Here is a 24,703-nt window from a genome sequence, read left to right as displayed (position 1 = left end):
TGTGGCAGCCTCTGGAAACTGGAAAGGGCAATGAGACCTCTAGGGCCAGTAGCAGGAATGCAACCCTGTCAATACTGTCTTAGCCCAGGGAGACTTGTATTGGGCTTCTGTAATCCACAGAAAGTAACATCTAACATCATAAAATCACTGAGTTTGTGGTAATTTGTTAAGGCAACCATGGAAAACTGATATACATATCCTGCATTTTCCTTATTCAATGAAAATTACTCAGATCATTTGCCAGAAGTAAATTTCATGTTTAGTTGCTTCTGCTGTTTTATTCAAATCACTTATTTTTTTATATCATTGCCAGACACTCAATTATATCATAAATGGAGAATTTTGTCATAAGGCAAAATTTTGGCTTCTAAAAATGAAAGCATTCTATCAGAATATGATTATCTATTTAACAATAAAGTTTTCTAAAATGTGTTTATACCATAAATGCATTTTAAATGGCTCCACTTGCCTACAGGGCTCCAGAATCTTCATCTAAGAGTGTGTGCTGATTTACACCGCTGGCCCTGCTAAGATAATAACTTCAACCTGGTTAATCACAGTCAAGAAAATTAATACCCTGAAAAGATGAACGATAATCAATTTACAGGGAAGAAATTAAAAAGAAAAAAGGGTTATTTTAATTATATTCTCTTCTTAGATATTTTTTATAACTTCAAAGACCTTAAATTTTGCATTTCACAGCAATCCAAATATGATTTTGACATTTGAGGTTGAACAACAAAAAATAAAATCTATACAAAATTTGAGGGATTTGTTTACTTTGACATCTGGGCAGCAGGAGCAGATTTACTCAAACTAGTGGGGATGGGACTGGGCCTGGCTATAAAGGCCACCTCGTGGGCTCGACTTTACAAGAGATCTTAAAAAAGATCTAAAAATCTTTGTTATTAAACAAACGGACTAGGGCGTCCAGCCTCTCCTAACTGTGCTCTTCTGGGCCCTGCCTTCAATGCTTTCCTCTGGTAGACTGAATGCCTTGTGCTTTCAATCTCTTCTACAAACTCACCCTGTGGATTTTTCTGCACAAGCCCTCTGTAAAAGCTGCAAACCTCTCTCTACGTCCCTGTCATTTTTCTTCCAGGCTCCTCTCCCATGACAAAGGACAGACCTCTGAAGGCATCAGCCTCCTCTGGGTCATTAGTAGGGAATATCACTCTTAACACATCTTAGCCATACTCACATACATGAACCTTGCTGGAAAGAGAACAGCCCCGAACGAATGTAAGACATGAGCTAGCACCTTGGATCATTTTTTCCCCTAAATCCTTTATTGCTGGAAGTAAAATATTGATGGTTAACTTATGATTAAGTATATTATTAAAGATCTCAGCTCTCTTGAGCTTATTAATAGTGCTTACCAGAGCATTATTCAAAATCAAAAGATTTCACAATAGTTAATTCCCCAACTTTAAAGTGCCAAATGAAATACACTGTCAACAAAATCTGTAAGAAACCCAGAATACGTACCAATTTAGATGTTACAAAAGAAAATCTCATTGGAATCAGACTAAACTTTATTCAATATCAAAAACGACATTAACCATCTTGATCTTAATTCCCTGAACAATGCTGTTCCTAAATATCAAACACATCTCCAGAGAAAAAATATTTCTCCCATTGAGATACTCTGATGATCTTTAGCAAGAGCTGAAAGCTATTTCAACAAAGAAATTCCAGAAATGTTTCTAAAATTCATAGAGTGGCTACCATATACCATATGTTATGGCAGTCATTTTCATGGACTTTTATTTTCTATGACACTTTGCAACACAAGCACTCCATAATATAAAATATGATCACATTACAGATGAGATAAGGAAAATGACTTGTCTGAGAGCAAAGTGTTTCACTAAGCTGTAGGGCTGGTATTCAGACCCACGCCAACCTCACCAGAAACAAATGCTTTAATGCATCTTCTTCTTAACATCAGATGATACTGAATATGCGCTCATTCAGTTTATATCTAGAGCACATTTATTAATCAAATTGCTTCCTAGTCTCAACTAGTATAACTTTTACAATTTACATTCGTATAATGTTTTGGGTTTTTTGTTTGTTTCTTTGTTTTTACTGTTGGGATTCATTAAGGGTACAAAGAACCAGGTTACCCTGATTGCATTTGTTAGGTAAAACACCTCTTATAATTGTGTCCCATCCCCAAGAGGTGTGTCACACCCTGTGACCCCCACACCCTTCCCTTTCCTTGCATCCCTCTCCCCCAACCCCCACCATGTACTAGGCCATCAATTGTCCTCATATCAGAATTGAGTACATAGGATTCTTGCTGCTCCATTCTTGTATAATGTTTGAATGAAACAAACTCATTCAAGGCAAAGAGCACAATGAAAAGGATTTGGTCCTCACCTGAAGAAGCTTAGGATCAAGTGGCAAAGGAAACAGCTCCTGGTAACACTGGTGGTACAGGAAAAGACGTGTATGCCGAGTGCTGTGCTAGGTGTCTGGGATATGCTAGTAAACAACCACAAACTTTCCCTGTCCTCGTGAAGTTTACAGTTTAGAAAGGAAGGGAGACAATTCTACAATCATGATGCGGTTTGACTTTTATGTGCGCCGTAACAGGGCACATAATGGGAGAATTAGAGAAGGCTTTTTACAGGATGTAACATTGAAGCTAAGGTCTAGGCAAGAAATAAAAAGTAGGCAGGCAAAAATAGGGAGTAGAATCTTGGCAAAGGAAACAGCATGTGAAAGCCTGCAGGTGCTAGCACATGATGAATTTAGGAAAGTGACAGTAGTTCAGGACAGCTGGAGGCAGCTGCCATGGGAGGAGCCGCAAGCAAGGAGGGAGGAGGAACAAGGAGTCAGGTAAAGGCCAGGTCACCAGGGCTTTTAAGCTATTCCAGGAATCTGGATCTCATCCTAAGGGCCATAAGGAACCATTAAAGAGCTTTAAGAAGAGAACCCATGTGACCAGACTTACATTTTAGGGGGAGGGGGTCATCCTGCTTGCAGTGTGAAGAAGCATTGGTCAGAGGTAAGATTGGACCTAGAGAAACTAGGGAGTCTCCCTCAGTCATCCAACCAGTGATGATGCTGGAACTAGGACTGTGGAGGGGGATGGAGAGAAGATGCTAGATGCAGCAGATATGGAGGAGGTAAAACTGAGGGACAGTTCATGGGGATTGAGGGAAAGGGAGGAGACAAAAATGCCCCCTGCCCCCGCCCAGTTCTGCATGAAGCAATCTAGTGGACTGAGATGGAAGGAGGAGAGCACGCAGGAGTGAGGAGGAACAGACTGTGGTTAGCACTGGATCTGGCCCTCTGTGACATTGGCGAGTCCTGGCGGAGGTGGCTAGGGGACAGCTGCACATCCAGGTGGCAGGCCAGACAGCAACCTGGGCCATGTGGTGATAGAAGGGATGGCAGAGGGTAAGATCACCTGTATGAGTAGGGGGAGACATCAAAGAAGCAGGAAGAGATACCCTGAGCACGGGAGCAGTTGACAGTGAACACCCAATGAACTTCAAGTAAACTGACACTGTACTTTGAAAGTCAAAGGAAAATTCTACCGGATAACTGAAGAGAAAGTTGTCCTTATTGCCCACCTTTCCCCTTGATGCTGCTTCTACTCTGGCAAACTGTATGTTTTGCTGTTCCTAAAAGACACAGAGACTTTTACATCTCCACAGATTTAATCATTTTACTCCTCCCTTCCAAAAAAGGCCAAATCAATACAAGTCAGAGCCCTTGTAGAGCCCTTACCCCTCTACGCCTAAAATACCTTCCATCCTAGATTATAAACCTCTTGAAATCATGGATAAGTCATCATTTTCTCATCCACAGACCACAGCACAGATTCTTATGGATAGAGAGTATTCAGTAAATACTTGTTTAAATAAATAAGTGGCAAATGTTTGAACAGTAGAGATTGACTCACTGTGCTCAGACGGGCAGACTCCCTCCTGTAGGAAAAGCTGAAGGTTATTCTTTGTATGAGTATTTGGTATTGTTTTGTTTTTTTTTGAGACAGAGTCTCACTATGTTGCCCTCGGTAGAGTGCTGTGACATCACAGCTCACAGCAACCTCAAACTCCTGGGCTTAAGCCATTCTCTTGTCTCAGCCTCCCAAGTAGCTGGGACTACAGGCACCCGCCACAACACCTGGCTATTTTTTGTTGTAATTGTCATTGTTGTTTAGCTAGCCAGGGCTGTATTCGAACCCACCACCTTCGGTCTATGTGGCGGAAGCTATAACCACTGTGCTACAGGCACCAAGCCAGTGTTTGGTATTCTTGAAACAACAGATTACCTAGGATGGTCTTCAGTGTGATTACCACCAAAGGGCAAGAGTAAGAGTCACTGGGTATCTAGTAGGATGAAAAACTTTACCAGATAAGAAATTCCCAGAGTGCCTGCATGCGCTCTGTGTGTGTGTGTGTGTGTGTGTATGCGTAGACCATAATGGAAGTATTTTTATTTATATATTTATTTTTTGAGACAGAGTCTCACTGTGTCGCCCTCGGTAGAGTGCCATGGCGTCACAGCTCACAGCAACCTCTAACTCTTGGGCTTAAGCAATTCTCTTGCCTCAGCCTCCCGAGTAGCTGGGACTATAAGTGCCCACCACAATGCCCAGTTATTTTTCTGTTGCAGTTGTCATTGTTGTTTAGCAGACCCAGGCCAGGTTTGAACCCACCAGCTTCAGTGTATGTGGCTGGCGCCTACATGACACCGCCCATAAGGCAACTATTAATAGTACCCTCTACAAAGACTAAAGGAGGAGGTCCTTTTGGTACACCAGGAGCACCAAAGATCTATCTCAGTGGCTGATGAACTCTGAGTCTGGTTATCAGAAAATTCTAGATTACTACGGATCAAGAACTGCAATGTGAATGAAGACACCATTTCTAAATAAAGCCTATGTTCTTTCTACTGCCCCATGCTGTCTCCTGAGAACTAACATTAGATACAATTTAAAAGAAGTGCTACAAAATGTAGTCATATCAAAAAGGGTCCCTGAGATCTGTTCAGTACTAAAATGTGTATTCTTTGACAGAAAGAAATTAGAAGCCTCTGGATTAGAAAATGAAAAAATCCTGCTGATGTCACTCCCGCCTGAGGCTTTAAAAGAATAAGAACACGCCTGCTACTACAGGTAATGAGATGCTCTCAATGTATTCTAAGCCATAAATGCTTTATTTATTACTTTAGGACTGCAAAATAAGATAAGTTGTTATTCCAATAACAACTATACATGGAGAGAAAAACCACATTGATCCATCCTATTTCCCAAAAAGACTATTTCCCACTACAGTCTAGAGGCAAATTGTGTAGCAATTTCCAACACGAGCTATTCCCTTGGTGCATGCAAATAGTTTTTGCCTTACACAAAGTAGACGTCGAGTTTAGATGTTTATCACAACCACTCCAACTTATCCAAACTTCCTAGAACAATTAATCATTCCATTGCCAGTGGCTATGTCCACTGCTTGCCCATGCAGCAAGGATGGAGTTGAAATGGAAACAAAGACAAAAATGAATCTTAAGAAGTGTGTGCAGGGAAGGAGAGCTTTCCCATTGCACCTCCCCCCATACTCCCAAATCCCCATGCTGTACCACCAGCTGAATGGCTGCTGCAGCTGCAGTGAGCCTGTCACACACAGAAAAACAGTGACTGTCTCTGCCAAAAAGAAAGACATCCAACCAAGCAGGAGATGCATCCTGCAAAGGGAGGATGCTTGGTGTTTGGGCCTGAGGAATAGCCTTTGGAGAGAAGATAAGCAGTGTGACAGGTTGGAAAACCAAGGAAAGAATGAAAATGTTAACAATTTTTTTTTTAATTTCTTGTTCCCTTTTATTTAAGCAAGATGCCCAATGTTCAGAAAAACATATTGTGCTTGTATTCAGAGACTCACTTCTTTGATCAGTCTCTTGAGATATTTTTTCCAGGTTGCTACTCAGTTTATCATATTGTTTCACAGACTCTTCAACCAATTTTGTACCTTCTTGGTTAAAATGTCTGAGTTCCTGTGACAAGCCATCTGAATCAGCACAAAATTTTTTACTTTGAAAAGTTGTTTGGTTGATTATATCGTTAGATTTCCTGTGCAATGGGGTTTCCTGTCCTTCATGGGTTCCATGTTTAAATATGGCCACTCTCAAAGCAGTGCCTGTGACTCAGGGCTTCAGAGCCTTGCCCTCATCTTCCCGTTTAACCAACAGATGTTAACTCTTCGTGTTCTCTGAGCCTTCTCCCATGTGCTGCCTGCTACTGAAGAAACTTCTATCTTCTTACCTCTCCCAAGCACCATGCAATAAACAAGTTTTCTAATGTCATGAAAGCACAAAGGGTCAGGACAAAATCCTATTGATAACCATACATTAAATGGGGACTGTCTTCATTTCAACCCCCCTTAGAGAGCATGGAGAAGATGAGAGAAAATAATGGCCACAGAGGCGATCACTGGCACTAAAATTCCATCATTCGCGTTGTTAAGAGTGAAAAGTTTAACAAAAGAGAAAAGTTAACCAAATTCTACTGTCAAATTTAAAGGACAAGTATATAGCACAAAATTGGATTCAGGAATTTCAAGGTCAAATTGTTCCTCTGAGTAAATTTCTTCAGCTGGTGGTACAGTTAACAATATAAGGATCAACATTTTTAATAATAATATTAAGCAAGCCAGGCATTTTCCCAAGAATGTATTTGCTAAAATGGAAGGAGAGGGGGAAGGGAGTTAGGAAAGAAGGAATGAAGGAATGAAGGAAGGAAGGAAGTCAAGTTCACAGTTAGCAGGAATGACAACTCAGCATTGAATTTGATAAATAGTTACTCTGAGGAATAAAGAATGAACTAATCAACAGAAATGTCTCAATAAAGTCAATCCTCCCAACAGACTTTTGCCAAAATGTTTTACTTACTTGATATAAAAGATGGTGATTCACTCCAGAGATACAAATTTGCCCACTGTTTAACCATGGCTTCCTGAATATTTACAGCAATTCTCAAATCTATATTCCCTATTTTTACTGTCTTTATTTATTTGTCAAAGTCTAAAGTCCCTACAATAGCCAGGCAAATAAAATACCTTTGTCAAATGCATGCAAGGCCAAGTTCCATTTCCGAGGAATCTACATTTTAAGTTTCGAAAAATCCTTAGAAATTATCTAGTCCAAAGCTTTTCAACTTTCCCTCCACAAATTCTAATCCCCATCAACCAAACAATATGACAATATCCCATTAGTAACCAAGTTCACTACAGCAGGGAATTCTCATTTGGGCAGAGACATGCACACATACACACACGGAGCATGTGGCATCCCAACCTTAGATTGCTAAGCTCCAAGTGATTCTGTTATGCTCACTTAAGCAGGGTACTGTCATATCCTCTGAGCACCTAGAAAATAACTAATGTAGTCTATGAAAACCTCCAACCCGCAGATTTGCCCACCATGAGAAATCAGTAAAAGGCTTAGCACTAGACTTAAGTCTCCTGAGTTTCAGCATGGCATTTTTCCCGCTCAATACTCTGCTTCTCTTCCATTCTCTACAAACATTTCCAAATGGGAAAAAAAAAATGCAATCAATAAAGCGCTCTCCATTTCATCATATGCACGGGCAAAAGCCATATTAACAGTCATTTCAATTCATGATTTATCACTATAGCAATTACTATATTTTTTTCTTTCCTGCAAGTGAGTATAGGAAAAAATGCAACTAAACCTAACGCCACTATTTATTCATTAATTCAAGGACAGCCATTAGCCAAAGACTCGACCTCTGCCCCCAGTGGAAGGCCTCTCCTGTAACAACAGCTGAAGGCTACACTGAGCCTCTGTTAGTGCCTATTCCTTCTCCCCCTCTGAAATCCAGTGTTGACATCCAGAAACTGCATCTTCTAATCTCATCAGATCCCAGCCACTTTAGTCTACACTTAAGTGGTATAAGCTACTACTTCTGAATATTCCAAATACTTTCTCCAGATGATTTGTTCCCCCTCTAATTCAGGATACGAAATTACTTAAAGAGAAATTCTTGTGGTGAGGGGCATTCTTGTGGTGAGGGGCGTCCTCTCAGGTAACTAAGCTTATCATTCTGGCCTATTCTGTAGAACCTTTTATTAACTACAGGGATGGTTCTTCAGTTTTACCCCCTCACTCTCCTGACCAAGGGAAATGGGAAGTAGAAGAAACATGCATCTTCACAGTTTGCTTTTTCTCCTCTTTGGACATTTTATTTTCATTCTCTTAACCTAGCCTCAGGTTTCCACAAGCTGCCAACTTCTGTTCCTACCCTGCCATCTTAGTACTGTATTCACAAGAGCCCAAGGTCGTCAGCTGAGTTCTACTGACACTAGAAGCTGAGTTCTGTCTCTGATTAGACGCTAGGTTCACACTGGACTATTCCACCATTAGGCGGTGCTCTAGCTGCCTCTAATGGACATCCTTCTTTGAGCTTCTACACAGGTCACTATGAACATTTTGAGACAGACTAAGTTATGATCCATTATTTCACTTCCAAGAAACACAGTCGACAGTATCCTTTCTGACTGACCTGTGCAAGTTTCAACTTACTCAGCTTATCAGTGTTGCTAAAAGAGTTTCATTTGTTTCCATCCACGTGGATTTTACGTTTCTTGATTTTTGTGTATCTCAAAACTTTCATAATGACCCACATACAACCAGCCATCTTTGATTTCTACCCTCAGTAATTCTCACAAGTACTGACATTCTTTCACGGCCCATTCATTTCTTCTATTTTCTGCCCTTTTTCCATCCATTCATTTCCACCAAACATTCCAAATTAAATGCTCTATGCCAGACATCATTCTTCTTTATGTTGTGTAACATAACTTTACTCGGCAACCAAAACGCTAGTTCTTTCTGTTCCATTGGCCAGTATACATTTGCATACACAATTATCAACAAATAATTATTCTTATTTAGAGAAGACAGAAAATAGGCTGCATAGAGATTCTGACAGCTATTAAAGAAGAAAGTATAGAATTGAGAGAGTCATTTTTTTATCTCCCTATGACCCAACTAATTGTTCTCTATAAATAAAATGCATGACAGAGTACTTACTTTGGGCTTTCGAATATGTGACAGAGCTGGACAACTTCTGACCTATAAACGCATAATTTAGCAGCTACTATTGTCAGTATTTTCACTATTCTGTAACATGAAATAGTTGAGGTGTGAGGTACCACCTAGGGAGGGACTTGTTTTAGCACGTTCACCTCTGGATACTCTCTGTAATGCCCAAAACAGCTAAAACCACTGAAAATAAAAATCCCCCCAAATTATGTGAAATCAGCAAAACAAAATACAATTTGAAACTATCTTCTTCCTTTCCAGCTCAGCACCCACATAGATATATGGAAGGAAGCATAATAAATAATATAGATTTTTTTTAAAGAAGAATTCCTTTTTCTAGATAATCTAACAAAAGAATTGAAATAAAAGGGGATATAATTAAACTTCATTGTACTCTTAAAAAAAAAAAAAGCTCCCATATTCCTTATCAAAATCTGGGCTGACAGTCATGTTATTTAATTGCTTCTTTAAATAGTATCCATTAATATCCCAATTTCAGCATCAGCCTGTGCACACGGAGAAAAAGATGAACTTTGAAATGCTAAAAAGCAAAACAAACTGCTTTCTTAAAATTTTAACAAAATCTGAAATGAGGAAAAGCCACGAGGAAACAACCTCCCTACTCTCCATTTCTGGTGAAGCAGCCAGGCCCAGACCAATAACTGCACAGTTAGAGGCTAATCGGAACTGATGTCAAGGTAAAACATCTGCTTTGTCAAAAACTCCAGAGATGCTGGAAAAATGAAGCACAGGACATTACTGAAACTGTAATCTGTACCGAAGGGAAATCTGTGAGTCTAGTCATGTGTGGCTCATGGATAATTCACCCTTGGCATCTAACACATTTCCCCCAGGATATCCTGTCAAAGGTCTCAAACTCAACATATCTAAAACAGCACCAAACACTTCCTCCTTAAGCCAGTCCTCCTTGGTGACTTTCCTATTTCTCTATCACCAATTATCCTAGTCTTGAAGCCAAAAAATGACTTCTCCTACCTTCTTCTTCAACCAAACACCCAGTCTAACAAAAGAATTGAAAGAAATAACAATAATGACCCAGTAATAATAATGACCAGCTTTTACTGAGGGCTACCCCAGAAGGGCACCATACCAGGACTTGACACATATCACCTCATTTAAACCTTACAACTTGCCAAACAGATATAATTATCCCTGTTATACTGATAAGGAAACTGAGGTTCAGAGTTAAGTTAGTTAAAGTAACTTGATAAAGACCACATAGCTAATAAGTAGCAAAACCCAAACCAAACAGACACCCACCTGCCTTGGTCGCCCATGCTCACAATCTCATATCTGGCCACTTATTTTTCCATTCCTAATTCCATCACACTGGTTCAGGTCTTTATTACCTTTTATGTAAACCACTGAAATGCCCTATTGGCCTTCCGATTTTTTTCCTCAAATGTATCCTGCACGGGGTGCAGGGTGAAAATTTCCTGAGTGCCACTTTGTTCATAACATTCTTCTCCTGTTAAAAATTGTCACTATTCCTCAAATATGCAGACTGTCTATACTCAAAGCCTTCCATAATCTGGCTTTTCTCCTGTCCTACTGGAAACACGCAACTGTATAATCAAGTCAAATCCTTTGCCAATTTCCAAAACACACACTGTATTTCCATTTCCAGAACACTGTCCCATTCACTCTACTGAGCCTGCCTCAACTGACAACTTTGTTATGATGCTTTCTCTGATGAGGAGGGAAAAGCCAAAAGAAGAAAAGTAGTGCTATTTCTAACTGAGAGCTTTCTTTGTGCCAGGCATATCTAAAAAGTCTGCGTAACCACCCAATGAGATTGGCTGCTACTGTCATCTCTCCAGTTTACAATAAAGAACTGAAACATAGAGCAGCTAAGTAACTGTCCAGGGTTACAATGCAGGGTAAAGTCAAGATTCAAATCCACAGTCAGGCTCCTTACCCATTTGGCTCTAGTAAACTCTCAAAAGTGATCCTTAACTTTCCCAGGGATGGGTCAGGCTGATCACATCTCAGTCTACTGGTCTACCTTGATATCACCAAAGCAAGGACACCCAAATACTATGTGCCTCCTGAAAGAGTAAGAAATCCACCATACACATATAAGCATCTTTGCCAAATAAATTACAGCAGAATCTAATGGTGCCCCAGGATCAGTGTTTCTCTCACTTTAATGTGCATACAAATCATCCAGTAAGCATGTAAAATGCAGATTTTAACTCAGCAGGCTGGGGTTGGGCCTGATAGTTCCCAGGAGATGTCTATGCTGCTAGACCCCAGCCCACACTACTAATAGCAAGGCCCTGGATCTAATCACCAGATGATGAGACACAGGAGCGACAAGGGAACAAATTAAACAACTCACGGCTGGGGCTAGAATGCATAATTTTAGGGCATTCCAAAAAAATACAGTAATAGAGATAAATATTTTAATACAATATTTTGCAAAATCAAAATGAATGCAAAAAGCCTATGATGAATACAATATCACAGTTTTAAATAAAGTCAGAATCAGAGTTACTGATTTTTCTCTTTAGCTCTGGCTCTACTAAGCATGGCTCTGCGCAGCACTTGACACTATACGGAAGCTATCTGCCAGGTATAGGGTATAAAAAACTACAGGGCAAATGTAGGGCTGGATTCCCGAACAAATAAATACCATCAAAAGGAGGAGAGTCATAGCTTAAGAGACTTGTTTTGATATTGATTTGAACAAAACTAATTGCAAAAGAGACAATTTGGGAACAATAAGAAAAATATAAAATAGACTATTAAATGGCATCAAGAATTATTTTTAATTATTTTAGGTTCATGAAAATAGCATCATGATTTCTTTTTAGGTCCTTATCTTTTGACGTTCTTAAGTATTTCTAGATAAATGATATAAAATCTGGCATTTGCTTTAAAATACTCCAGAAAAATGAAGTACAGGATATGAAACAAAATTAGTGAAATGTTGATATCTGCTATGGCTGGCTGATGTTGCATGGAGATTTAATACACTATTCTCTGTTGTTTTTATATACTTAAAATTTCCATAATAAAGTTTTAAGAAATTAATCCAAAATAAAAACAAATAAATAATAAAAATTAATAAAAATTAATCTTTTTTTCTTAGGCACATCCAACATTTACTTTGTGCCCCTCGAACAGGGGTACACAGACTGCCTTATACATCCATAATAAACAGAGATGCTTTTAATATGTGCCATATTGCACAGGTGAATAAAAGTGAAGTTTGGCTAGCTTAAATAACTTACAAAGTCACATATCCGGAAAGTGGCAAAAGTTAAGTCTTCAACACAGACCTGACTCGCTTAGAAGCCCAGACTTTGAAGCACTAACAATCTCTTTTATGCCACATGGATATTATAGTATAAAACAGTCTCAGCTCACAGTTCTTCGTATCTCTCAAGGTAGCTAAGACACAGTAGCCCTTCTGAGTCTTCCTGAGAGGTTAGCATCGAAATTATCTGGTTTTAAATTGTGACTCTGACACTTAATAGCTGTGTGACCTTGGGAAAATTATTTAATTTTGCTGTACCTGAGTTTCTTTGTTTAGGTCTATTAACCTCATATGACATTTATAACTATCTGATAGTTATTAGGAAGATAAAATGAGTTAATAATGTAAAGTACTTAGAATTGTGCCTGGCACGGGGCAGTTACTGATTAAGTGTTGGCTGTTACTGTCATTATCATTATTACTGAGTTCTCAATAAAACTGAGTGACACTGAACATACCCTTCACGCAAACTAATAACTATTTATTTTTATATCCTCTAAGAAACTGTTTTTAACCACAGAACTTGAAAGGTGACTCTCATCAATGCTTAGAAAAGCCAATATCAAGGTTAATGTTCCCATCATGGAGAAAAAAAATTCCAATATTAAGTAAACCCTACAAACACAGAGCCCAGGACCACTGCTACAGCATCCCGTTTGTTTTGCAAGCTTAATGTTGAAGGATGCCTGGTGTTCGTGGGATTTGGGGATTCTAAACTGAGAAACCAGATGCCTCTGAAAAGTAGTCCTGGGTCACAGGCCAAGGCAGGTGGCAGAATTGGAGCCAGAAGCAATGAGCCAAAGGAGTAAAATAAGACCCGGGAACCAGAATGAAGCAGGAGTGGAGCCACTGTTAACTGCTGAGCCAAGGGGGTTAGTGAGAAGGTGTGCTCAGGCTCACCAGCCAAAATCATCCAGAGATAGACCAGAGCCAGGAAGAGCAAGGACAAGGTCCCCAGTGACGCAGAAACAATCTGAGCTCAAGTCAGGTGGAGAAGGGTTCGGACATAGCTTGCTGCTTCTAACCCCTTATGCTGGGTCTCTTTTGTGGTTATGCCATGTCAGTCCTTAAACTATATTTTTCCAAGCTGTCTTATTACACACGGAAAGTGAAATAAATAAGAGGCTTGGAGCTTCTTAGATCACATAGCCGATCTTCATCTCCCTTCCCCATGGGCTCTCTCTCAAGTCACTCACTGCCCAATCACTAGCAGTACTTGGTTTTAACTCCCAAAGTGCTGAGCATTTATTACATCAAATTTATAATTACTAGCATTTTTTTTTTTGCCTCAGAGTTTCTTTTATTAAACTGTTAATTCCTTTCTTCTTTTTTTTTTTTTTTAAGTAGATTTATTTCAGGTTAATGTGAGGATACAACGAACCAGGTTGATTTTGTTAGGTAGAGTCGCTCTTGTGGTTATGTTCCACACATGAAAGGTGTGTCAACCCCCCTCCCACCCTACTAGCATTTATTGAGCCCTTATATCTGGTGACATGATAATAAGAGCTTTCCTCATAATTTAATTCCCCCTAATGTAATCCTCCAATGACCCAATGAGATATTATTATTATCCTCATTTTACTGATGAAGAACCTAAGGCTTGGAAAGCCCAGGGCCACACTGCTAGGAAGTGGCAGCTCTGACCCAGAGACAGCTTTTATATTCACTACACTGTCTCCTTTCTTATGCTCCTTTTTAGTACCAGCCCCTTTGCTACTAAAAGGGCCAGAAATGAGAGAGAGAGACTATCGCAAGTAAACTACTGACATGATAAACTGTAAAACCCAGAATATAATCTTCCTCAGGGAACTCAGAAACCTTGGAAAGAGCAGCTGAAGAGGAATGAGCAATACTTAAATTGTCTTTACTTTCAGCAAAGAGGGTCATTTCCTCCTCTTCAATTGCTCTTCCCAAGTCAAGAGCAGTCCCCGCTGCTCCCATCAACCGCTATGAACTGCTGTGGAGAAATTATGCAGAGGGGAAAAGCCACAGATTCTTCTTTGAAACTTTGGGGAAGGGAAAAAAAGGAGGAAGAGGAATTCCCAATGGAGAAAATAGTTATAAATACAATAACAATAAAATAAAGCCTGCAAATAAATAACATCTGGTATCAAAAGACAAATTAAGGGCAGCAATTAAGAAGGGACAGATAAAAATGAACTAAAATATGTACTTTTTCACAATCTGTTACAAAATTATTTTTTTTCTTTTCACACAGAATATCAAGAGAAGCAAGATCTGAGGTGGAAAAATATGACTCCAAAATCTATTCATGATACCTGAAAACAACCATGTGGCTGCAATCGCTTACTGAGTGTGCAGAATGAGAATGGAATCTGGGGACATCAATGTTTAAGGGGCAAGCACAGCAAGAAGACACCCTAAAGGTAACTGAAAAGGATATGGCCAAAGAGAATCAAATGTGGAAGATAAGGATTGAAAAGTATCCACTTAATTTAACAACTAAGTGGTCATTAACAACCTTGTCAAGAGCAGGTTTGATCAAATGATGGGATATAAGGTGGATTTTACTGTTTATTCTAAATTAGAGGTACAGCAGGACACAGGGCCTCATGCCTGTAATCCTAGCACTCAGAGAGGCCAAGGCAAGAGGATCCCCTGAACTCAGGAGTTCAAGACCAGCTTGAGCAAAGCAAGACCTCTTCTCTACTAAAAATAGAAAAATTAGCCAGGCATTGTGGCAGGAGCCTATAGCCCCAGCTACATGGGAAGCTGAAGCAGGAGGATCCCTTGAGCCCAGGAGTTTGAGGTTGCAGTGAGATATGATGACACCACTGCATTCTACCCAGGGCAACAGAGCAAGATTCTATCTCACAAAAATAATAATAATAATAATAACAATACAAAGCTATAGTAATCAAAACAGTGTTATAGTGATACCGGCATAAAGACAGATACATATAAACCAAAGGAACAGAACAGAAAGCCCAGAAATAACTTCTCATATATGTGATCAAATAATCTTCAACAGGATGCCAATCCCACACAATGGGGAAAGAATCGTTTCTTCAATAAATGGTGCTGGGAAAACTAGGTATACACACGCAAAAGAATGAAGCGGAACCCCTACCTTATAGGATGTATAAAAATTAACTTAAAATTAAGTAAAGATGTAAGGCCTAAAACTATAGAACTCCTAGAAGAAATCCTAGGTAAAACCATCACAACATCGGATTTAGCAGTAATTTCTTGGCCATGACATCAATGACAGAAGCAACAAATGGCAAAAATAGCCAAAGGGGACTTCCTCAGACTTAATAACTTCTGTGCATCAGAGGATACAATCAACAGTGGGAAAAGGCAACCTATGGAATGGGAGAAAATACTGGCAAAGTGTATATCCCACAAGGGATCAATAGCTAGAATCTATAAAGAACTCCTACAAGTCAACAACAAAAAAATATAACTTGACAAAAAATGGGCAAAGGACTTCAACAGACATTTCTCCAAAGATCTTCAAATGGCCATAAGCCTATGAAAAGATGCTCAACTTCATAATCATTAAAGAAACCCAAATCCAATACCCTTTGTAATAACCACGATTAAAAAAAAAAAAAAAAACAGAAAATGACAAGTGTTGGTGAGAAGGTGGAGAAATTGGAACCCTTATGCACTGCTGGTGGTATTATAAAATGATACAATGAAAAATGTTGCAAAGGTAATATATCTTTTGTGACCCTAAATGTCTCAAAATGGAGTCACAGTGACTTATCATAAATGACTCAGCCCACAGTGAAACTGCTGACCCTCAAAGTGGTAAACATACGTATAATGGGTTCAAGTGGAACAATAACATGCGCTGGCCAGGCACCACTGAGACTCAACAAAGAAGTCAAGCCAGAAGGTGGCTGAGATAATTACAATGGCCACACCTGAGGAGGGCCACAAATAGCAAAGAAACTGACCGTAGCCAAGATGCCTGCAGAAGCTCTACTCCTGAGAACTCTGAGACCTCCTCTCAATATATGGGCAGCAGCTGCTGGAAGCTTTGTGGCATAGGACAGCAACACCCTCCCAAGCCCTCCACCCCAGTTGGCTGGCATTTAGAGTGCAACTTGGACCTGCCTGGTCCCCTTGTCAGCATGCTAGTCTCCTGAGCTCCTCACTGAGGTCCGCTCCTCAACTCTTAGTACTGCCCATGTATGTATGGAAACAGGCAGCTGTTGGTCAATGGCTGCAGAGTTTCAGTTTTGCAAGATGAAAAAGTTCTAGAGATTTATTACACAACAATGTGAATATACTTAACATTACTGAACTGTATACTTACAAATGATTATAGTAAAAAAATTATGTTGTGTGTTTTTTACCATAGATTTTTTAAAAGGCTAAATTAGTACCAAATCGTATAGGAAAAAAGTGTGAGGGAAAACAAAAAAGGCAGCAAGAAAAAGGGAGTTTGCACGTAGGACAGTAACCTTGAGTATCAAGGGTGGAGATGCAGCAAAATGAGGCCTCCAGGCTCCTTCCAACTTCTGGTTCAAGCTGTTTCAGATCCAATTTAGAACGAGGCCTCCATTAGTGCTGGAGTCTTAATAGGCCTTTTTTAAAGTCTCAATATTGCATGTGCAAGAAATTATTATGGTACCTCTAAAGACATCGTGAACAGGGGACACAGTCACTTCCTAGCCACAGAAACAGCAGCAATCCTCAGTGAGTGAGAGGTTCCCTCAGCTGAGCTAGCCATGACCTAAACTGAATGCTCCCACAAAGGAGGGATAGGGCCCTGTCCTGGAGGACTCAAGTGTAGTTAGATTAAAGTAGAAACCAAACATTAAATGCTCAAAAAAAAAAAAAAAAATTACATGCTCCATTTGTTAAATATCTGCTTTACCCTTATTTGCAAACTTTAAGCAACTTAGGTTAGCTAGCTTTTGTGGCACAGGACAGCAAGATGCTCCTTAGATGCTAGCTACTAAAATTTGAGTACATGGCCTCGAGAATACTTTAAAAAGAGGAATAGGTTCCAACTTCTCTACAGCTGCAAAAAAAGCAGACACCAAGCTGCATCATAAAGTTATTTCTGATAGGATGAATTAATAACGCTCACAAAATGTCAGTATGAATTTCCTTTGCAATGTGAAGACTTCCAATACATAACTGTTGTTTTCTGTTTAACAAAGCAGTCATTTAAGATACCTGAATTTGAGTGTTGCTACTTTTTAAGAAGTATGCCTAAATCCCCTAAAGACTGTAATTTGATTGGCTGTCTTTATAATCTGTATAAAAACTTCTGTTTATTTAAATCTCATCACCATATTAAACCAGAAGAGGAGTTCTAGAACTTTCTTCTTCTTTCTCCAAGCCTGAAGGCTAATAAAACCCTTGACTCCCTAGAATTTCTTATTTATACAAAATGTTTGAAGCCCTCTTCTCATTTAAATTAATGTAGGCCATGGGATAGGTGAGGCTAGTCACAGGGGAGAGAGGAAACAGATTCAGTAAGTGTCCAGCTATGGAGTGATAAGTTACAGGGAGAAAATGAAAGAATAAAATCTCAGGGGGACATCATATGACTTCCTGTCTATTACTAACTCAGGAGGGGACTTTTCCCTCTAGGACGAGCCTTAATTTCTTCAACATAAATAAAATGAATAAAAATAGCTTCCTTTCTGATCTTAGCACTGTAACCTACATCCACTGGAGTATGAACATACTTGTAGTTCCAATTGCACAGCTCTGGTTACAAGAAGGTTCTGTCTTCATTTTGGTTTGAATAATATTTATTTTTCTTTTACACTGCATGTTTTACAGAGATAAGCATAGCTGACAATTATAAGCTCAGCCCCTTTTGGGCTATTTTGTTGTTGTGGGAGTGAAGGTGGGGTAGGGCTGTCAGATAGTTACCAGTGTTTTCCATAAAGCCAATGGCCTCCCCAGGTCAGCAGGCAGAGCCCAGCAGTAGTCTTCTTCCAGTGATTTCGAAGGGTTTTAAAGAACACAGTCATCTTCTCCTAGAGGTTTGCTAGATTAGTAGAAAAAGAAAAAAGAAAAGTACAATTTATCTAAGGTAGTCACATAGCATCCCAATTTCTGTGCCTTCCATTCTTTTATCTTCTCTCTCACTCCCTTTTTTCTTCCCTCACTCCATTTCCTTCTCACCGCTTCTCCTCTGGCCTCAGCTCATCATCTTCCTTCTATTTTCATTATCTTCATCATCTCACCCACCTATCACTTTATCTCCTTCTAAGCTAGACTTCCTCTCTCTCTGATCACTTTTTCCTCATTGTATTAGAAGGAAATTCCAGGCTTCCTCTGATTTTTCTCCTTACAGCCTCACTGTACCACTGTTTGTTCATGATAATGTAAGGGACCCCCCAACACATTAATACTGTGTTCAAAATAGAAGAAAACACCAGGCTCTCGATAGAAAAAACAGAAAACACGCACAGAAAACTCAGTGAAGAGGTAATGGATGTGGCTATGAGAAAATGTTCCACTTCCTGAGTAATCAGACATGCAAACTACAAAGACCTATCATAATTCACCTATAAAATTAACACTTTTTAAGTAATCATGTTCATTAATGAAATAAAATGAGGTAGATATTATCATACATTCCTTAAAGAAGGTAAATTAGCAGGACTTCACTAAAAAAACAAAGTAACGATATAGAATGTCCTTATTCTTTATCACACTTAACATTTGATGATACCTATATTTAGTTACTAATTTATCAGGCTGGTCTGAGTACAGCAGTGTTTACAACTAGTTGATCACAACCAGTTACAGATTCCTTTTTTCTACTCCACTCTCACTGCTTCACTTGACTAGCCTTAAAAAAAAAATTGTTTATTATCTTATCCCACTAAAATGCAAACTCTATGAGAGTAAGAACTTTGTTCTGGCACAAGCCTAAAATAAGATCTGGAACATAACAGCTATTTAAGAAATAGCTGTTGAGTGAATGAGTTATGTAGTAATTAAATTTTTTATTTTACCAAACATTTTTACTGATGTACAAAAAAACTCAAAATGTTAAGTAAAATTAGCAGAATAAAAACTACATATAATCAGTATTATCCTGATTATGTTTCAATATAAATTTTAAAAATAGCAATACAAATAAACAGGCATCATGATCCATAGCCCTAGCAACTTAGGAGGCTGAGGCAGCAGGTCACTTAAGGCCAGAAGTTTGAGGCTGCAGTGAGGTATGATTGCGCCACTGCACTCCAGCCTGGGTGACAGAGCAAGAGCCTATCTTTAAAAAAAAAAAAAAAAATTCTTAAAATTTATTTTAAAAAATAAATTTAAATTTAAATAAATTTGTAGAGAGTACAGCAAGAAGACAGCTATCTACAAACTAGTTGCCTCTAGATTATGGATGGTGAATGACATTAATTTTTAATTTGCAATGTACTTTCTTTTTTTCTTTTTTTTTTGAGATAGAGTCTCACCCAGTTGACTTGGGGTTGAATGCCATGGCATTTTAATCCACAGCAACCTCAAACTCTTGGGCTCAAGCAATCCTCTTGCCTCAGCCTTCTGAGTAGCTGTAACTACAGACACCTGCCACAACCCTCAGCTATTTTTAGAGATGTGGGATCTTCCTCCTACTCAGGCTGGTCCTGATCTCCTGAGCTCAAGCAATCCACCCATCCTGGCCCCACAGAGTGCTAGGATTATAGGCATGAACCACTGCACCTGGCTGCAATGTATTTTCTAAGTTTTCTAAAATGAATATAAAATGTTTTCAGATACAAATTTTAACAAAATGTTTATGCCTGGCAAGGTGGCTCATACCTGGAATCCTAGCCCTCTGGGAGGCCAAGGTGGGTGGATTGTTGGCGCTCAGAAGTTTAAGACCAGCCTAAGCAAGAGTGAGACCCTGTCTCTACTAAAAATAGGAGTGGCAAGTACCTGTAGTCCCAGCTTCTGAGGAGGGTGGGGCAAGAGGATCTCTTGAGCCCAAGAGTTTGAAGTTACTATGAATTATGATGATGCCCAGCACTCTACTCAGGGTGACAGACTCTGTCTCAAAAAAAAAAAAGTTGGGTGGCACCTCTGGCTCAAAAAAGGGGTAGGGCGCCGGCCCCATATGCTGGAGGTGGCAGGTTCATACCCAGCCCCAGCCAAAAAAAAAAAAAAGTTTATGACTATGTGTAAGGTAAATAGACAGAGGGAAAAAGCTGCTTCCATTGAAGAGTCTGAGAGTTTCTTTATTACTCCCTTTAACCCCATCTGTTAAAATTCCTCTCAAGGGTTAGAAACACCCTTATTGAAAGCAGCAATGAAGCCAGACCCAGGGAAACCCCCTTCCTCTGAACCCCACACACTGTCCAGGCTGGTTCATAAAGGACCCCAAGGGCCAGTGTAATTCTTCATCTTTCCATATGACCCTAATCACACCCTTCATTCCAAATGCCTTTAATAAACACTGGTGTGAGTCCCATTCTCAAGCATTCACAACTGTCAAACCTGCAATAACAACATAATCATGGTTGCAATATAGCAAGGTCAATGTCCAGGTGAGCGCAAGGCTCTGTGAGTCTGTAAGAAGGGACCCAACCTAGACTGGGGGTGACAGGTGGTACACAGAGAAGTCTTGCCTGAGTCTTTAAGGAGAAATCACCAAAATTTACAAGCTTTGTGTATTATTATTTTTTTTTTTTTGAGACAGAGTTTCACTATATCACCCTTGGTAGAGTGCCGTGGCATCACACAGCGCACAGCAACCTCAAACTCCTGGGCTTAAGCAATTCTCTTGTCACAGCCTCCCAAGTAGCGGGACCACAGGCACCTGCCACAACACCCAGCTATTTTGTTGTTGTTGTTGTTGTTGTTTCAGTTGTCATTGTTGTTTAGCTGGTCCGGGCCAGATTCCAATCCGCCAGCCTTGTTGTATGTGGCTGGCACCAGTAACCACAGTGCTACAGGCACTGAGCCAGAAGCTCTGTGTATGTTATGGTATGTTTGTGTCCCCCCTCCCAAAAGTCCACCTGTTGAATCCCTAGTCCCCAGTGAGATGGTTTTAGGAGATAGGGTCCTTGGGAGGTCACAAGAGTAGGGGCCTCATGAATGGGATTACAGCAGTTCTCCACCTGTAAGTCGTGACCCACAGGAACTGTATTAAAGGCTCGCAGCATTAGGAAGGTTGAGAATCACAGGATTAGAGCCCTTTATAAGAAGAGACACAGAGAAACGGTCTCTCTCTCTGCCAAGTGAGAGTACAGCAAGAAGACAGCTATCTACAAACCAGGCATAGGCCGTCACCAAGCACCCAACCATGCTGGCACTCTGATTTAGGGCTTCCAGTCTCCAGAATTGTGAAAATTAAATTTCTGTTGTTTAAGCCACCCAGTCTACAGTATTTTCCTTATGGTAACCTGAAGTAAGGCAATGTACAAAGGCATAAAAGATAGCAGAGCATGTTCAGATAAACACAAGTAGGCTGCTTAAGAAAAGAAGATATTTCATTTCTCACTCATTGCTAGACATGGCTCAAACTCCTATAACAAGAAACTGATGGGGTGGCACCTATGGCTCAAAGGAGTAGGGCGCCAGCCTCATATGCTGAAGGGAGCCCCATATGCTGAAGGGAGTTCGATCTTATGGCAATAAACTGGGGCGGGGGGGGATCTCATTAAGGCCTGTTGGTTCAGACTGTTCTCTGTGTGCCTCTTTCTCACGTCTTCAGAGATAAGAGCATTCCTTTTCTCCACGTATAGGGTAGTTACCACTCACATCAGGCTCTTATATTGAGGAAGATCAGAAAATTGTTTCATGGACTGCATAACAAGAGTGGGAGTGGGAAAAGGTCAGAGAGTAACCTTCTAGCTTCTGCAGTTTCCTCTAATGCCAGGGGGTCACGTTTCGTATGTCCTAAATACCATCAATAATCTGGATGAAGAGCAGGATAAATACGGGAGAGCGTCTAGAACAGGGGTTCTCAACCTTAAGTACAGAACGTACTGAAATGCACAGAACTTGTTAATAACTCAGATTCTTGGGTACTCCCTGCTTCCTCCAAGAGTCTCATTTGTTCTGGAATTGAGTTGTCACCTTCATTTTTAAAAAGTTTTCTTGGCGGGCGGTGCCTGTGGCTCAAAGGAGTAGGGCGCCAGCCCCATATACCGGAGGTGGCGGGTTCAAACCCAGCCCCGGCCAAAAAAACTGCAAAAAAACAAACAAACAAACAAAAAAGTATTCTCAGAATTATAATAAAAGTCAGTACCATAACTTTTCAGAAACCATGACTTTCAGAAACAGTGGTTTAAACATAAAAGATGGGAAGAGGGAATTAGAAAAGATCTTGAATCCACACTAATGAGTGACATAATCATACTGGATCTGTAAAAAGAGCATTTTACAGCAAAATGGAAAAAGGTGTGGTGGAAACTGAAACTAAAGCTAAAGAGAGACTTTAGGAAGTTATTTCCATAATCTCTAGGCACCTAAATGAACAATTGAGATAGAGAAGAATGATTTGAAGATGTTTAGAAAATAGAAATCGGCAGTACTTGGTGATCAATTGATTGTAGGAGGTAAGAGAGGAGGAACCAAGCCAGGTTTTGTACTTGGGTAACTAGTTAAATAATGATTTCCATCATTTAGATGTGAACTGTAGGTTTGAGGGAAAAGGTACTGTGTGCAATTCAGGAGATACTGACTTTGCCACGCCTATAGGGCATCCAAGTGGAAATCCAAGTGGTCGATGTCTAGATTTAGTAGTCTGAAGCCAGGAGAAATTATTAGAGCAGAAGATACACATCAGAGGACTCATCAGTGTGAAGGTCAAGTTTGAGTGCAGATAAAATCAAGGGAAGAGTAGGATGAAAGAATGCCAATGGTAAGTTAGAGACCAATCTAAAAGTTGGTAAGTCTGTTTAAGGGCCATCCCGGTCCCAATGGAACTCCCTTACTGTCACAAGTGAATGATTTGTGTCTTACAAAAATAACGGGAAAACATTCAGGTAACCTAGTATAGTGGAAAGAGCATTGGTCCACAGGTCTGGAACTAGATTCTATTCCTAGCTTTGTCACTTAACTGGTAGTGAAAACCTGAGTAAGTCATTTAACTTCTGCCTCTGTCAGGGGTCCTCAAACTGCCACCCGCAGGCCATATGAGGTGGTGTGATTGTATGTTCCCGTTTTGTTTTTTTTACTTCAAAATAAGATATGTGCAGTGTGCCTAGGAATTTGTTCATAGTTTTTTTTTTTTTAAACTATAGTCCAGCCCTCCAACGGTCTGAGAGACAGTGAACTGGCTCCCTGTTTAAAAGTTTGAGGACGCCTATAAACTAGTAAACAGAGGATGCACCATCAGCTCTGATTACCTCCTTTGGCTATAAAGATCAAGTGTGATAGGACTGTAACCTTACTTTGTAAGTTTTTCTCTAAGTAGTTAAGTTAACATCACAATATGCAATACATTAGTTAACAATGTATATTCCCTTCTAAGTCGCCAGTAGAATACTCATTCCCCAATTTCAAAAAAGTATGTTCAAAGTAATATATCTTAAGAGTAGTTTATTTCCCCCACCCCCCAAAAAAGTCCAGATTCTAATCATTTTAGACGCTTCAGACATATAAGGAGGGGGAATTTCTCACTAGACAGTGAACATGGGCATCTACAGCACCAGAACATGGTAAAGCGCCCAGAATGAATGAACGAACCAACCCATCAATGGATCACATACTGGCCCCATTTTGCAAACGAGTACGCTGAAGCCCAGTGAGCAAAGTGAGTGAGGGTCCGCCAAGTCAGGACAGCTAAAGGATTCGAACCCAGGACGCCTGACTCCCGCACTGCTCACTGTGACCAGGGACCCGCCGCGCCAGCTAGGCCCTCGCCCCTGCCCTCCAGCGGTGCCCACGCCGTGGCCCCCGAAGCCCGGGTCGCCGCGGCCGCCCGCCCGGCGCGGCTCCCACAGCTCCGCCCCACGCCCCACGCCCCGCCTGCGCCGGGTGCCAGCGCCCCGCGCTCCGCCGCCCGCCCCAGCTCCGCCGCACTCACCAAGGCCGGCCCTGATCGCCGCCCAGCTTTTCCTGTGTGCTCCCTCTAGAGTCCCCGGCAGGTTCAAGGGAAACCGCTGCCGCCGCCCTCGGGTTCCGTGTGGACCTGCGAGCGCGCGGGCTGGCTCCCCGCCCCGGGCTGCGGTCCCTAGTTTATTCGGTCATTCACCCTTTCTTCCATACGTACAGGGCCCAGACATGTTTTACGAAAAGCCTACGGTGGCAGACACTATTTTAGGACCTGGAACTAAACCGGAAAATAAATTAACTAAATGAACAAGGCTATTTTAGGTACTGGTAGTGCCGCTAAGAAAATGAAACAAGGCGATAGGGCGTGGGGGTGAAATTGAGCAGGCTAAGCTAGGT

The 24,703-nt window shown here is 40.5% G+C and overlaps 1 protein-coding gene across 1 annotated transcript in view; it reads right to left on the bottom strand.

The window, feature by feature from the left end:
* The window catches only part of AGK (acylglycerol kinase), a 92,988-nt gene extending 68,530 nt beyond the window's left edge, over window positions 1-24,458 (bottom strand). Inside the window, exons 1-2 of the mRNA XM_053608534.1 lie at window positions 24,339-24,458; window positions 18,227-18,344 (exon numbers count right to left, since the gene is read on the bottom strand). Coding sequence (XP_053464509.1) covers window positions 18,227-18,327 — 101 coding nt within the window. The 5' untranslated portion in view covers window positions 18,328-18,344; window positions 24,339-24,458. The remainder of the gene's footprint in view (window positions 1-18,226; window positions 18,345-24,338) is intronic.
* Window positions 24,459-24,703: the final 245 nt, after the last annotated feature.

The sequence above is a fragment of the Nycticebus coucang genome, chromosome 11, assembly GCF_027406575.1.
Source record: "Nycticebus coucang isolate mNycCou1 chromosome 11, mNycCou1.pri, whole genome shotgun sequence".
NCBI classification, from domain to species: domain Eukaryota; kingdom Metazoa; phylum Chordata; class Mammalia; order Primates; family Lorisidae; genus Nycticebus; species Nycticebus coucang.
This window is presented reverse-complemented; position numbering and strand designations above follow the sequence as displayed.